This window comes from Cololabis saira, chromosome 13 (assembly GCF_033807715.1).
Source record: "Cololabis saira isolate AMF1-May2022 chromosome 13, fColSai1.1, whole genome shotgun sequence".
Lineage (NCBI taxonomy): Eukaryota > Metazoa > Chordata > Actinopteri > Beloniformes > Belonidae > Cololabis > Cololabis saira.
Genome location: NC_084599.1, coordinates 8369093 through 8384375, shown reverse-complemented (window position 1 = coordinate 8384375; position 15283 = coordinate 8369093). Strand labels below are relative to the sequence as shown.

The 15283-nt window shown below is 40.8% G+C and overlaps 1 protein-coding gene across 5 annotated transcripts in view; it reads right to left on the bottom strand.

Annotated features, from left to right (window-relative positions):
- Positions 1-726: 726 nt before the first annotated feature.
- farp2 (FERM, RhoGEF and pleckstrin domain protein 2) overlaps positions 727-15283 on the bottom strand; it is a 44207-nt gene continuing 29650 nt past the window's right edge. For 2 of the 5 annotated variants that reach the window (XM_061737549.1, XM_061737551.1), the window contains exons 16-28: positions 14948-15081; positions 14784-14865; positions 13979-14216; positions 11607-11737; positions 11454-11522; positions 11275-11364; positions 10441-10461; positions 7637-7719; positions 6920-7038; positions 6572-6735; positions 3318-3425; positions 3062-3213; positions 727-2205 (exon numbers count right to left, since the gene is read on the bottom strand). In XM_061737549.1, the coding sequence (XP_061593533.1) occupies positions 2115-2205; positions 3062-3213; positions 3318-3425; positions 6572-6735; positions 6920-7038; positions 7637-7719; positions 10441-10461; positions 11275-11364; positions 11454-11522; positions 11607-11737; positions 13979-14216; positions 14784-14865; positions 14948-15081 (1482 nt within the window). In that variant the 3' untranslated portion in view covers positions 727-2114. Of the gene's footprint in view, positions 2206-3061; positions 3214-3317; positions 3426-5633; positions 5774-6571; positions 6736-6919; positions 7039-7636; positions 7720-10440; positions 10462-11274; positions 11365-11453; positions 11738-13978; positions 14217-14783; positions 14866-14947; positions 15082-15283 lie in introns of all 5 variants that reach the window. The other 3 variants (XM_061737550.1, XM_061737547.1, XM_061737548.1) reach the window with 3 other exon arrangements.

Here is a 15283-nt window from a genome sequence, read left to right as displayed (position 1 = left end):
TCATTATTCCAGAGAAGGGGGGGAGGGTGGAAAAATGATTTGGTGCAAATGTTTCACGTTGTGAGTAAACCGTGCAGCCACAGTTGGGACGGCAGCATCTTGATCTGCACACAAAGCCATTGCCAAACCCTGTAAATGGCGCGGTAATCACCAAACGGTAAAGGTTTGCATATTTTCATGCTCTGATGATTTGGAGGCCGACAGAGATTTAAAAATAATATCAGCTAGCAAAGGCCCAACTTCCCAGGGCAAGTTATGTCTGAGATAAGTAACCGTCTACATCCTGGCAGCGGCTGGTTGTCACCATTACAGTATAAAGGACTGTCTCAGAAAATTAATATATTGTGATAAAGTTCTTTATTTTCTGTATTGCAATTAAAAAAACAAAAATGTCAGTTTAAGATTAAGATTCCCAGAATATTCTAATTTTTTGAGATAGGATATTTAAGTTTTCTTAAGCTGTAAGCCATGATCAGCAATATTAAAATAATGAAAGGATTGCAATATTTCAGTTAATTTGTAATGAATCCAGAATGTATGACATTTTGGCATTACAGAAAATAAAAAGGACTTTATCACAATATTCTAATTTTCTGAGATAGTCCTGTACATTTTGAAATGTGTAATTTGGTGAAACCAAATCCATTACGGCTCAGACGGACCTAGTAGCTAAGTATAATTTCAATTAAACACAGTATTAGTAGAAAACAAAACCACAAATCGATTGAAATTTGGTTTATTTGTTAGCTTTTCAATGGAATAACATGAAGTCTACATGAGGCCACCCAGGAGCATGGCCCTGATGACAGTCAGTACAATAAATAGGAGTAACATACTGGAGTTTAACTGTGCAACAGTCAGATTCTGATACAAAACAAAAAAAAAAAAAAAGTCTGCCGGTTTGGAGATGACCTCCATCACCACTTTCTCTTCAAGTTGCAGAGGCGGCGGAGCTGCAGGTACGACTGCGTGCTTGTGGTCTCCACATATATACGCAAATGTACTCACACAGAGAACACAGATTCCAGTCTTCAATGAAAATATATCCCAAATACTACCATGACGGCGTGTAGTGCACTAAACTAACTGTAATCCGTACCTTCAGTTTCAGTCAGCTCCTTATAAGAAAAATCATAAGAAAAGCGGATTGACGCTGGAAGATGTCACCAAGTACTTAAAGATATGTTCTTAAGTTCTGTTTTTACAGGGACAATCTGAAACTTTTACACAACAGAGTAACCACTGCAAAGCATGTCCTCAAGTTGTTATGCTGATGTAAAACAAAAACAGGACAGGTCTCATAATAAACAAAGTATAGAAGCATCAAACTGGCTGCCTAGCTAATCGAAGCACTAAACAGAACTGCCCTATTTGAGCATTTGAAACACTGATTGCATCTTTCCATTAGTGAGTTACTAAAATGTCCAAACTGGATCCCAATCTCAGTTTGAGAAATCCCTCCTGCTTTATTCCAGCAGTTCAAAACGGCTGAAGCCGAATCCCTTTTCAAAGCAACGGCACCAATTTCACAGAGGGTCCCGACCTCCAGTCCCCGACGTGGCTGAACATTTCATTACCCGTCTGTTCGCCTCCACCGCACGCACAAAACTCCCGCAAGTCCTTCAAGTGACGCTGAACAGAGCACGTGCTCGCTGTACTTTCATGTCCCACATACTGTTTTTCTTCTGTATTCCAGTCATAAGATGGTCACGCACCCAATAAAGTTTGTTATGAGGTGCTGATCAAAAAAAAAAAAAAAAAAAGAAGAAAAAAAGTCCTTCAAAAAGTCAAAATGTAAGCCATTTGTTATGTGGCTGGTCCCATAAAACTGTATTTCCAATCAGTCTATGTGAACAACCAAAACAGGCTCTACACATGCAAAAAAAAACAAAACAAACCAGAGCAAATTACAAAACTGATCATAATGTACACATCTCCCTTTCATTATTTCCCTTATGCTGGAAAAAAAAAAGTTATATCACTATTGAAAGAAAATGCACAAACCATTAGAACAAAGCTGAGAAATATTAGCACTTAATCATCCACATATTTACTTCACTTAAAAATGACACCGGTATCCCAGAGGCCCAGCCTCCAGATGCACAGCCATGTGTTCAGTTTCCATTCATCTCCATGGGGCCTTTAGGTATGAGCAGGCTCATCCGGCCCGTGGTGCTCGCCGCGCTCTTGATCACCTCCATCCATCTGGGAAGACACAAGACGCAGCTTTAGGCCCAGTCCCAATACAACCACTACTTTTCAGTCCTACCCCTAAATTTTGCGCGTTCCCGTGAGGCTAGTGGTGTCCCAATTCCGGACATTTCTTATTTTTTAGTGAATAAAATCAATATTTTGAGTCAGTTTCTGCATAAAAATGCGTTTTGATTACATTTCTAGCGAGAAATATATATTTTACTTTCATAATATTCACTCAGTGGATGTACATAATCACTAGCTTGGTTGTTGTTGCGTTGTATCTTCAGATCTCGCCAGAATAAAGGCTGATTTATGGTTCTGCGTTACACCAACGCCGAGCCTACGGCGTAGGTTACGCGGCGACGCGCGCCGTACCCTACATGGTAACTCTGCGTCGATTTAACACGGAACCATAAATCAGCTCCCGGGCCGGCGGCTGTACTCATCCCCGAAAACACCGTAGCAAATTTCTTAACAGCCGTTATTTGGATAAACTGAGCCCAGGTTGGGGATCCTAACGGTTACTTTTACGCCTGAAAAAATATTAAAACTTAATAAAGTGGCATATTAACAGCGCTACAGCTGAAATTAAAACAGCTTCTAGCTCTGGGCTTCCTGATATGGTGTGACGTATGTGCAAACGTAACTACGCAGTCGCTTACGTACCCGAACGTAAACCACGCAGTGACGTAACGAGTGGTGTCCCAATCCCTAGGGAACATTATAAGGGCCCTACGCCTGTGGCTTCATTTTTAGGGCTAGTGGTAGAAAGTACGGGGTGTATTGGGATTGGCCCTTAAAGTCTTATCGGGGGTATTTACTGAGACGTTAGAGGACAGGATGAATAAAACAACACCATACGTACCTCTCAAAAGTATACTCGCTCTCCGCTCTGAAGAAGTAAACGTGAGACTTGAACTGCAGCTTGAAGACGTACTCCTTGTGAATGCTGTCCGACTCCTCGGGGGTGCTGACCGTGTAGCCGAGCAGTGGCAGGCTGGCCAGCGGGAAGTCGTCCTGCAGGACAGGCAGGCATCACCTCAGTTATGCATGTTCTCATGGATTTGAATCCAGAAAAACAAAAAGGAGTAAATACAACATTTGAAAATGCTCGTGTGTACCTGGTGGGTCTTGTAGAAGAACAAGCAGAAGTTGGTGAACACCACCCAGAGCTTCTGCCAGCCGTTACTGTTCTTGAACTTCCTCAGCAGGTAACCTGACAGCTGGTTCTGCAGGGACGGAAACACATTTATTCACCGACGGTCTGGAACTTAGATCTGAACAGAAATACTTCACCGAGCTGTCGCTCAGTGCTGGAGACACGGAGAGGAGTTGTGTTCGTGTCATGCACATGCAGGTTAGTGAAGTGTCGACTAGACGATAGATAAGTGCAGTGTATGAAATAAATACATTAAAACGATGCAGTCTGCAGAAACTCCGTTGATGCTGGAGTATTCCTCTGAGAGGTGATGCCAACGTTTCACTTTCAGTTCATGACAACCATCTTTATTGCCTCATTTTGAAGCTGCATGACTCAGTTTGTTAAGAACCAAGCTGGGATTTTCTGCACAAGGTGCTATTAAGTATGTTTCTTTCATTTTTGGAGATGTGTCTCCTGGGAGTTTGTGAATATCCAAGTATGATGAAATGAGGCTGATTCTGTTCTTGAGAACGAGTTGACCTTTAATAACTATTTTAATGCTTAATTTCTTATTGCCATGTAATCTATAGAGTTACACTTTTTTTTCTACTGTTGCTCCTATTTCTTTTTTTCTAAAAACAACTTTGGGGAAAAAAACAAACAAACATGAAACAATCTAAAACTCTGGTGGTTTTCTGTTTATTTATTCTGTATTGTTTTTTCACAGCATTTATTTCTTTAGGAATAAATACTCTAATTCGTTTGCAAAAAGTATCTCCTCGGATATACAGAGGAAATTGTGTAATACCATCAATACAGGAACAAATAAACTGAAACTGATTGTTTTTCCAGCGAGTTTTAACATGTTCTTGGCCATTACTACAAACAAGCTCCCAAAACGTTGGGACAGGGTGACTTCGTAGATATAAAAAAGATAGCAACCATGTGCAGCTCATTTAAAATTATATTTAAACTGATTTTGATACAATCTGAAAGAAAAATAATAATAATAAAAAAAAGACTGGGGTGGGGCAAGTTCACTGCCAAATACTTTGGAGCTGAGAAAACAAACTGGTAGTTTCAGAATTGAAATATACAATAATCCTTTATCTTGCTTAATATATTTCTGCTGATCAACTGTTTTATCCTCCTGACTGTATGGCAGTAAGGTTTACTGCAAAGCCTTTGAACAATCCCAACAGTCAATGACAGAACTCAAACCCATCTAGAAAGTCCCACGCTGGCAGAGGTGTCAAGTAACAAAGTACAAATACTTTGTTACCTTACTTAAGTAGAAATTTTGGTTATCTATACTTCACTGGAGTAATTATTTTTCAGATGACTTTTTACTTTTACTCCTTACATATTCACGCAATTATCTGTACTTTTTACTCCTTACATTTTAAAAACAGCCTCGTTACTCTATTTCATTTCAGCCTTTAAACAAAAACTATCCAGTTAAATTGCTCCATCCGGATAGAGTGAATTTGGTTGTGGTTGTTTCAGATGTTCTTGTCCAGTTTTGTTCTTACATCCGTTCCCTCAGATTCCTGCAACTAAACTTGGATGTACATTCCAATAAAGGTTAGGATAAATGATAACATGCCTCTGAAGTTTGACTTTTTGCACCATTACAATACTTATAGGCAACTAGTCATCATATCTCCTGCTCTCTGAAACACATGTTACTGCTCAATAGTACACATATATGGTTCTTTAATATATTTGCATTATACTAAGATTCATTCATTTTCAATGGCTTTTGTCCTTAATGGCTTTTTCCCCCCTTACATTACTTTTACTTTTATACTTTAAGTAGTTTTGAAACCAGTACTTTTATACTTGTACTTGAGTAAAAAACTTGAGTTGATACTTCAACTTCTACAGGAGTATTTTTAAACTCTAGTTTCTATACTTCAACCTGAGTAATGAATGGGAATACTTTTGACACCTCTGCACGCTGGCACGTGAATGTTTGCAACAAACAGAATCAGCAGGTGATTGGATGAGACAGCAGTCCATGATGAGCAGACAATTAGATAAGCTAAAGCGCCTCTAGTTAAAACAATTAAAAGGTTTTAGTAAGTGGCCACCAGTTAATCTAATAAAACTTCCATACATTTGTCAAACCCATCTCAGTTTGAGCTCCATATGTTACTCTATGCTAATGTTACAGCAGGTAGAGATGAATGAGGGAGTTACATCATTTTCACACCATTCCCTTCTGTTTTTGAGCTGTAGTCTCCTTCACAAGCGTCTGATATCTGAGCACTCTTTCCCGGCCCGTCTCTAGTACCTGGTTCATGCGCAGGTAGTCGGCCAGAGAGAGGTTCTGGTTTCGATACCAGCAAACATGCGTGATGGTGTTTGGTCTCTGTCCCTGACCGAGAAGATAACGAGGAGGAAGCTCCGGCGAGATGACAGGAGAGCCGAAGACTGAGAGGGCGTGAAGAGAGAAGAGAGAGAAACGGAAGAAAAGGATGCAGAAACAATGTTAGCATGTTAGTTTCAGAAGAGGAGGAAGTGGAAAGAAAAAGTGAGGGAGAAGTCCTCCGGGGCTGTAGAGTGAAAATGTCAGTGATGGAGAACAAAATCCTGCATGCACATTACTGGAAAAAAAAAACAGGAAATGACAAAATGACTTTGCACTTTAGTCAAACTGTAAAAGGTAGCAGAAATACGGGAAGGAGAGAGATGAAAGGGGAACTAAAAGGATGTACAGGACTGTCTCAGAAAATTAGAATATTGTGATAAAGTTCTTTATTTTCTGTAATGCAATTAAAAAAACTAAAATGTCATACATTCTGGATTCATTACAAATCAACTGAAATATTGCAAGCCTTTTATTATTTTAATATTGCTGATTATAGTTTACAGTTTAAGATTAAGATTCCCAGAATATTCTAATTTTTTTAGATAGAATATTTGAGTTTTCTTAAGCTGTAAACCATGATCAGCAATATTAAAATAATAAAAGGCTTGCAATATTTCAGTTGATTTGTAATGAATCCAGAATGTATGACATTTTTGCATTACAGAAAATAATGTACTTTATCACAATATTCTAATTTTCTGAGACAGTCCTGTAGAGAAGAGGTGAAGCGCAGATCCAGGCTGTGGTTTCAGTGGATGCAGTAATGAAGAATTAATTTGTTTGTTTTATGCTTTCTCCTGTGTATTGAGTGTGTGTGTGTGTGTGTGTGTGTGTGTGTCATGAGGGCGGAGGAGGAGTACCTCCACAGCCAGGCTGTGATCAGACATAGACACACTGGTGTTGCGGTGCCAGCACACATGCATGGTTGTGTTGGCACGGTGATGCGTCTGCCTGTCCAGTGAGGTGCGAGAGGAGTTCATGTCATCCTCTGACTCCTGCTCCAGAGAAACCTCGTCAGACGACCCTGGGGGGGAGGAGGGGGACAGGAGGTTTTGTGGAGGAGAGGGATTAACTACTCATGTCTCAAGGAACTTTTCTAGAACAAATCTGAGGAAAATACAAAGGAACCATCAAAAGGGGCTCATGTTTGAGCTGAAGGGGGCGAGGCCGCCGAGGTGAGAGGAGAAAGGAGAGAGGAGAGCTCTTACGGTTGGAATGATCGCTGAGGCCAGCATCCAGGAAAATACTGGATTTCTCCTGAGACTTCTTGGCCAAGTCAATAGCCATGTTTAGATCCTCAATCCACTTCCCCATCTCCACTTTGGAGCTGAAAAAACAAGCAAAAACCAGATTAAAACAAAACAACTGTATTAATTAAACTATAACTGCATGTGTAGCAGAAAGAATAATCCAGTGTGAAAAAATAATAAATACAGTTGAGATGCAGTTTAAAAATTTAATTAACTTAAAAGAAAAACAAATAAAAGACAGAATTTAGCCATCTTCAGAACATTTTACCCTGTATGATATAGCTGAAATGCTGATGACCGTTTTTCTTAAAAGGCACATTATCTAACCCGTAGTATGTGAAACAAGAATAGTGAGGCAGAAAGGTAAACTGTGACAAATGTTTAAAATTGATATTTTGTGCAAGTTATTTTTGCACAGTTCAGCTTTCCAAATACATTTTGTGCCTTTGACGTTCCTTTTCTGATTTTCATCATTTCTTTCAGTAAAGTGACCTCAGACTGGAATGATTTTTTTTATTGAAAAAACAAAACCACATCATGAGCTGGCTCCAGTTAAGAAGGAACATGGGGGAGATGTTTACACAGAGGAACTGCTCATGTCTGTACACATTTTTAAAGAGAACACCTCATAAGAAACCCGAGGACCAGAGCTTCACTTTCATTCCTGCGTCTCACCTGGCCGCCACCACGATCGTCCTCTGAGCAGAGTAGATGGTGAAACAGTGTGGGACGGACCACTCGTTCTCACTTTCCTCCACCTGGAAAAGTAAACATAAGGGGGGGAAAAAAGATGGATTGATAGAGTTAGAAGTTAATGGCAATATTTTTGGAAGATTAGTTACAACTTTGTACACCATGAGGGGCCGAGTGTTGGGGGTGAACACAAGGGAAGAGTTCAGAGCTGACAGACGTGTCAACGAGCCTCTACTGCTGCAGCTACACATCTGCATGTTTCCTTCATCTCCGGTTATCCATTAGCCAAAACACACCTCAGCTTAAAAAGAGCAGACATGATGACCATGCTCGGCTTAGATTTTAGCACGGCTCACATTTATAAATGACCATACATGTGTGCACAAAAAAAAGGATCCTCACAGAAAACTGAAACAACACTCCTCGTGAGAAGTAATTAAATGAAAAAACAGTTGTCTCATGTCCACCTGGGCGCCTTTTGGATGCAATAAAGTAAAGCAATAAAAGTGTGAGAACAGAGGATCTGTTGTTAATTATTCTTAAACTGCCTGCTCTGATTTGCTGCTACCCCTAAAAAAAAAAAAAAAAAAAAAAAAAAAAATCCATTAGATTTGGGTAATGTTTAAATTTCATTGTCATCAATTAGCATCACGGGTGTCTTTGGTACTTTTTTTAGAAGTGGTTCAGCCCCTTTCAGAGGACCAAACCTGCCCCAGTGCAGTCTGGCATCGCTTTGTGCACCACGACTAAAACGAGGACCAGAACAAGCAAAAGTCTCTGAGGAAGTCGGAAAAACTTACAGACAAAATAACCCCAGGCTGATTTAGGAAAAAAAAAACATGAATAATTAAGTAGAATAGCATGGATGACAGAAAAAATACAATAAAATAAGAAATCCAGAGATTAATGCTGAACTCTAAAGCTGGGCTACGTCGTCATCTGGTCACAGCATCCATCACCTTCTGAAAAACAGTGGGTTACTACGAAGACTGGAGACGACTCCACTATTAAAAAGAAACTCATAAAATACCTAGCCAGGATTTACTAAAATACTGCCAAGCCAAGGTTCTTCAAATCATGCAAACCCTCTATGAGCTCTGATCTTAATCCTCTTAAACATCTACAAAACTTGCAGTGAGGAGGAGGCAGCGCTCAGGCCTGAGACAGTGGGCTGAAATATCTACGGACCGATGCAGAAGACTCACGGAGAGCGACTGTTTTCCCTCGTCGTTGAAGGCCGTGCAAATGACGATGAATGTGATTATTTTTTAAAGGGGACCCATTATGAAAAACACGTTTTTTCTTGCTTTAACATATGTAAACAACTATAACTGCTCTGAATGCAAACTGGGTGGTGGAAATCTTCACCTTAAGCATATAAATTTGGTCCAAGTCCTGTAATTTAGTATAATTAGTGCTTGCACCGGTGAACTTTTAGTTTTCGATACTCCCGTATTAGTTAAATATTGCTCTTTTTATTATGCCACTTAAAATTAACTGGACTGATTTAAGAAAATACTTTTCAATCCTGCAAACCGGCATCAGCTCCATTGGTGACCTTTCGGGACGGTGCCGAGGGTTTTAAAAAAGGGACCTATTATGAAAAACACGTTTTCTCTTGCTTTAACATATGTAAAGTTGTCTCCCCTCAGCCTGCCAACTCGTCGTTACGTGATGGGAGCGATACGTGAAACCACGCCCACAACTAACTCTGGCCAGAACAACAACAACTCCACCGGCTGGAGCTTCCACCATTTCTTCGAAGCGGTGTATCGCGTCAAAGATCCTCTATACAGAAGATAGCGCATTGTCGTTACTGCCAATGGTATGAAATGGTATACACTTCCTGTCTCCTAAGTGGGCGTGGCCGCCCCTCTGACCTCACTTCCGGTCTCCTAAGTGGGCGTGGCCGCCCCTCTACCCACATCGTTTTGGAACATACAACACTAGATACAGTACAACTTTCTTCCAAAAATACTTGAATAATAAAAATAACAGTATTATTAAGCAAAGAAGCAAGTTTTATTTTAGTTTTAAACTTAATTTTATCCGATGGGAAAACGATGAGCCAAATCTCGCGAGAGTGTGTTGCTCAGACAGAGACAGGTCTCAAACAAAGCTCATTTTCTCCTAATCTGTCGGTCTGAAAATTGCCATTTTGGTGTCAGAATGTTCAGAAGGTTTGTGGCTTTTGGAAAATGGGTCCCATATTTACTTAGGTTACTATGGGGCGAAGGAATTGGTAATAATCTGTGCTCACGTTCACTTTTCCCATAGGACTCAATAGACTCAGGACCTGCTTCCTGTCTCCTAAAGGGGCGTGGCAGTCACGTGACACAGATACAGGAAACCGAACCGTAGTGGGCTGTCTCGTTTATTGAACGTCTCTGATCGCGTCATTCAGGCAGCCAATCAGCACAGAGCCTCATTATCATAGCCCCGCCCACTCAGAATCCTGCATAGATAATGAGGTTAGAGAATGGGAAGATAAAGACATGGCCCAGAGGCTGAATTTCTAATTTACTTAGCAAAAACAATCAAAAGCTTGTTTTTTAAGACATTCAAGGCCTGTTTAAAATAGGTATTAGATGCCATAATAGGTCCCCTTTAAGTTATTTGGTCAAATCTGTCCCCGTCTCTACATCACAGCCGGTGGAAAGCAGACGGATGCATCTACGTGTCCTGAGCATTCTGCGAGGAGTGCATTGTTGCGTGGTCTACACAGCGTGGGAGGAGGAGCAGGAGAAGGTTGGGGCGTCCGAGCGGCCAGAGCTCAGAGAACTTACCGGTGCATCCAGAACTATGAGCTGCAGCCGGGAGTGGAAACAAGAGACATGCAGAGTTAAGACACCCGTGCCCTTCCCTTCTCAACACAGACACGAAGATGCGTTTCAACATGCCGACTCAGCCCGATCCGTCTCATCATCAGGGCATTACTGTTCCTCTTGAACAGCGCTGGCAGAGTCAGCGCGGGGCGGGTAAAGGACGGACTTAGAGTTACAGTCAGTACTGGAGTTGAGGGGGGATGAGGGGTGATGGCATCCCCCCCTGAAATAAAAACGGTCAAAATCATCCCCCCTGTAAAACTGCCATCCCTCCTTTCCATCCCTTATGTCATTTCATCAATGAATGTGGTTTTACTGCTATTTCAACATTTAGAGTCATCACCAGAAAAATAACTTATTTGACAATTTTCACCTGTTTCAAATACATTTTCACATGAAATAAGTAGAAAAATCTGCCAGTGGGACAAGATTTATCTTCTCATTACAAGCACAAAAAAAAATTCTTGTTAAGATTTAGAGTTTTTGCAGTGATCCATGTTACTTATCCTGTGAAGGACAGAGTCATATTGATAAGTTCAGAAAAGTGTTTTTTATTGTTGTGTTTTGATGTATTTGATGTAAGCCCAGTGGATATTTAAAGCTTACAGAAGGCTGCATTTAACTGCTGCTATGTCATTCCTGCAGTATTTCTGCAGGTGTTTTGGTCACTGCTATTATTTGTAATATATTATATTATTTGTAATCAGCACAAATTATCTGTCCCCATATGATCAAATCCACCATCCCCCCTGATTTTTCTTTACAACTCGAGTACTGGTTACAAGTGAGACTCACGATCATGCCGTGGAGGGGCAGCTGTCCGTGCACTTTGAACTGGTTGGTTGCCGTGACACCCTTGCTCGTGTAGAGGAGCTGGTCTGAGAACTGGAAAGGAAACAAGCATTTAAAGCCGTCCAAGTACCATTTCATTTATTTCAAAAAGGGAAGCAGTAGCAGCTTTTCTTTGTACCCACCAGGAAAAACATCCTCTGCTGCAGCCCTTTCTTGGTGAGCTTGTACAGACATCCCTCCCTGATGAACTCCTGTGAGAGAGAGCGACGGTCAGACGCTGCTGTTAGCAGGTGGAGCTGCTCCCCCTGCCCCCGGCCCTGCGTCGGTGCACTCACCCGGCCCGGCGCCGTCAGGTTCTCGATGCCAATCAGGTCTCTCTGCAGCTCCGTCAGCTTCTGGAAGTTCTCCAGCCGAATGAGACTGCTCTGGAGCTGAGTGGCGATGTCCGCCACTTCCTTCAGGGCCTCTGCCAGGGAAACGAAAATAATCTGATTTATTAACATCCGGTTGAACTAAAGACAGAGAAGAACATTAAGACTATATATTACAACTATAACTGCTCTGAATGCGAGCTGGGCGGTGGAAATCTTCAGCTTAAGCATATAAATTTAGTCCAAGTCCTGTAATTAAGTATAATTAGTGCTTGCACCGGTGAACTTTTAGTTTCCGATACTCGAGTATTAGTTAAATATTGCTCTTTTTATTATGCCACTTAAAATTAACTGGACTGATTTAAGAAAATACTTTTCAATCCTGCAAACCGGCATAATCTCCATCGGTAACCCTTCGAGGCGGTGTCCCTTTTTAACAGTTAATGTGGAAAAGGGTCTAAGGCTCTTTAGTAGGGGTGTAACGATACACTAATCTCACGATACACGATATTGAGGTCACGATAACGATACGATATGATATTATAGCAGTATTTTTTTAACAACCTTGAATGAGGAACATATGACTGGAAAAAATGGTCTTTTATTTGAAAGACACAAAATACAAAACAATACTGTGCGTTTGCCCTTTTGTTACAGTTTGTAATGCTTTATAACTGTTTAAGTTTTAAAGAGAAAGCCAGGCCAACCATTTTCCACAAACTGAACTAAAAGTAAATGTCAGGTTTGCATTATGATCTTCAGTTTATACAAGTACAAATATTTACCCACAAACTGAATAGTTTCTCTCATGTATGATTTGACTTTTTTCTTTTCCAGAAATTTAACAACTAAAATTAAATAAATAAATAAATAAAAGTAAATAAATACATACAATTTTACATCATAAAAAAGATTCATGCTCATCTTATAAGTGTAAGAGATTTATTTTTGTTAAGAAGGTTATTTTGGTAATTCAGGGTTCATTATTTTATAAATATGTTCTTTATATTCTGATGTAAATCAGGGACTATAATGACACTAGTCAGTTTATCTGTAGTGATTAGTCTGTTTTAGATTGGGCGGAGTGATACGCCACAGTACGGCACTAGGGGCTGTGTTGATGCTCTAAAATCCTACACTGTTGAGGGACATTAAAGTACACTGGAACTCAGCACAAGTTGTCCCCGTGTTTATCCTACTCACCACCCCAAAAAGGTTTAATTTAATAAGATAACGCTTAACTCTACACCAGACTTAAATAAGTAAAGGTTCAGACCTCAAAACGGGACGGCAAAACGGTACTAGTTTCTTCTGAGCGTAGTAAGATTTTGGTCTGGGGGTCGAGGTGCGGTCGCGGTCGGATGCGCGTTACTAGTCAACACAATAGATTAATATTAATAACCCAATATCGTGATACACTTTGTCACCTCCACGACACGCATCGTGACGTTATTGTATCGCGAAATTTCGTGGCACGATATATTGTTACACCCCTACTCTTTAGTATAATACAAACAAAGCAACAGAAAAGAAGGCAATAAGTTGTTTGGCAAGTATTGTTTATAATAAATGATCCTGCTTTTGTTTGAAATAAAAAAAAGATGTTTTCATATAATCACTCTCTTCACGGTTAAATGTTTCATCCATTTGTGCTGAAATGTTGACCGTGCTCCTATTTAGTGACAGAAACGGCACTTAAATCCAGTGTTGCAGTTTCTGAGCGACAGATACATTTAATAAGAATTTCTAGAGGTCTCAGGTCGAGCTTAATTTGTTAATGTGTAATACTTGCCCTGCACATTGCCCTGAAACGTGTGTAGGACAAACTTGGACTGCTTTCTAACTTTTGATTTGTTTGGATTGTAAAATGTGAGAATAATAATACACATCTGCTTCTTTTCGGGGCTCGTAGCAACTCCAGGTGGTCCCACTTGTTTTTTTAATGCCAACTTTAAAAAAAGGTGATGGACACTGCAGTCTGGAGAGCGCTAATGCCGATGGGGACGAGGGTGAGGGAGCGTGAAGGAATCTTTAAGCCATTACTCAGCCCAGAGCCTCGCACATCCAGCCTGGGCTGTTGCCATGGCGGCCAGACCCGTCCAATGAGGACAGGTCTCACCGCTGCTGGATCGGGGATTACGAGGCCAACAAAAGGGCCACATTTCTCACAGGAGGGTGTCATCTATTCATCCATCAACGTTGCACACACATACATTTCCCAAGTAGCACCTTGTTGTATTTACTAATTCTGCATTAATTATTACGCCTACACAAAATACTTTCCACTAACAGACAGACTCTCGCCCAGGACTTAAAGTAAATACAGCAGTCCTCACCCTTGCAGTCATCCAGGTCCCGGTGAGCAGCGGAGTAATGCTTGCAGAGCCGCTCCAGGATGAGCTTGTAGTGCATGAGCCGCTGGATGGGCTTCAGCAGGAATGTGTTGAGAGGCAGGTAGCACACCTTCTGTAACTCAAACTCTTTGTAGACCGTCTCCAGCTTCTTCAGCCTCTTGGAGGCTTTCTCCAGCTCCGTCAGCACCTCATCGTGTTTCTGCAGGTAGCTGGTGAACTCCTGGGGGTTGCAATCAAGCACGGGAGTTAGTTAGTTAGTTCATATTTATTTCGGTCAATCACAAACATAAAAATCAACAAACAGGATAACAGGTTTATCCCTGGTCAACATTGTGATTATTTTGACCGAAAAGGTCTGGGCTTGAAGCATAAAGCTGTTCTTGCCCCACCTTTTAACAGAATAGAATATACAAAAAGAACAAATGAAGTATCATAAGTCTACACAAAATAATAATAATAGTAATAATAATAATAATAATAATAATAATAATAATAATGATAATAGCTCTGAAAACAGAAAGTGAAAAGATGCTAAGGAAACCGATAAAAACCAATTTAAGTTCTCAACTCATGCATGTGTGCATTCTTCTTTGTTTGCTTATTGTGTTTCTATATATGTGTCCATTACCTTTGCTTTGAATAATATCTTGTATGCTTTTATTGAGTTTGCTAGTTTAAGGTCGTTGTGTAATGAGTTCCACAGTTTTACTCCTAAAACGGGAGAAACAGGGTTTGTAGCCAGTTACGTCAGGGAGAGATCACGTGACCAGATACCGGGGCCTCCTACCTTGAGAGCAGACATGTTCTTCAGCATCACGTCACCGATCCTCTGGTAATCACCTTTCACGTGAGCGTTTGATCGCCCCTCCCTGAGACAGATAAACAGATTTGCAGATTCAGTCTTTGTCCCCCTGTGATCCCGCGGGAGCTTCATTCAGATCCAGCACCCACCACAGAGCCAGCCGCTGGTCCAGCTCCTTCAGGAAGCCTCGGTGGAACTCGTAGATGGGGTCGATGTTGGAGAACAGCAGGGTCATCAGACCCTCGGGCATGGCATTTTCTTTGATCACAGCACTTCGGAACCACTGAAGGCAGCAAAACAAAGAGGACAAACCACTGAGTCAGCATTTCTGGTTAGAAGAACTGCATAAGTTTCAAATCCTGGTTCATTTCCAGTCCAGCATTCACAGAGGAAAGTATCTATACAGGACTGTCTCAGAAAATTAGAATATTGTGATTTTCTGTAATGCAATTACCAAAACAAAAATGTCACACATTCTGGATTCA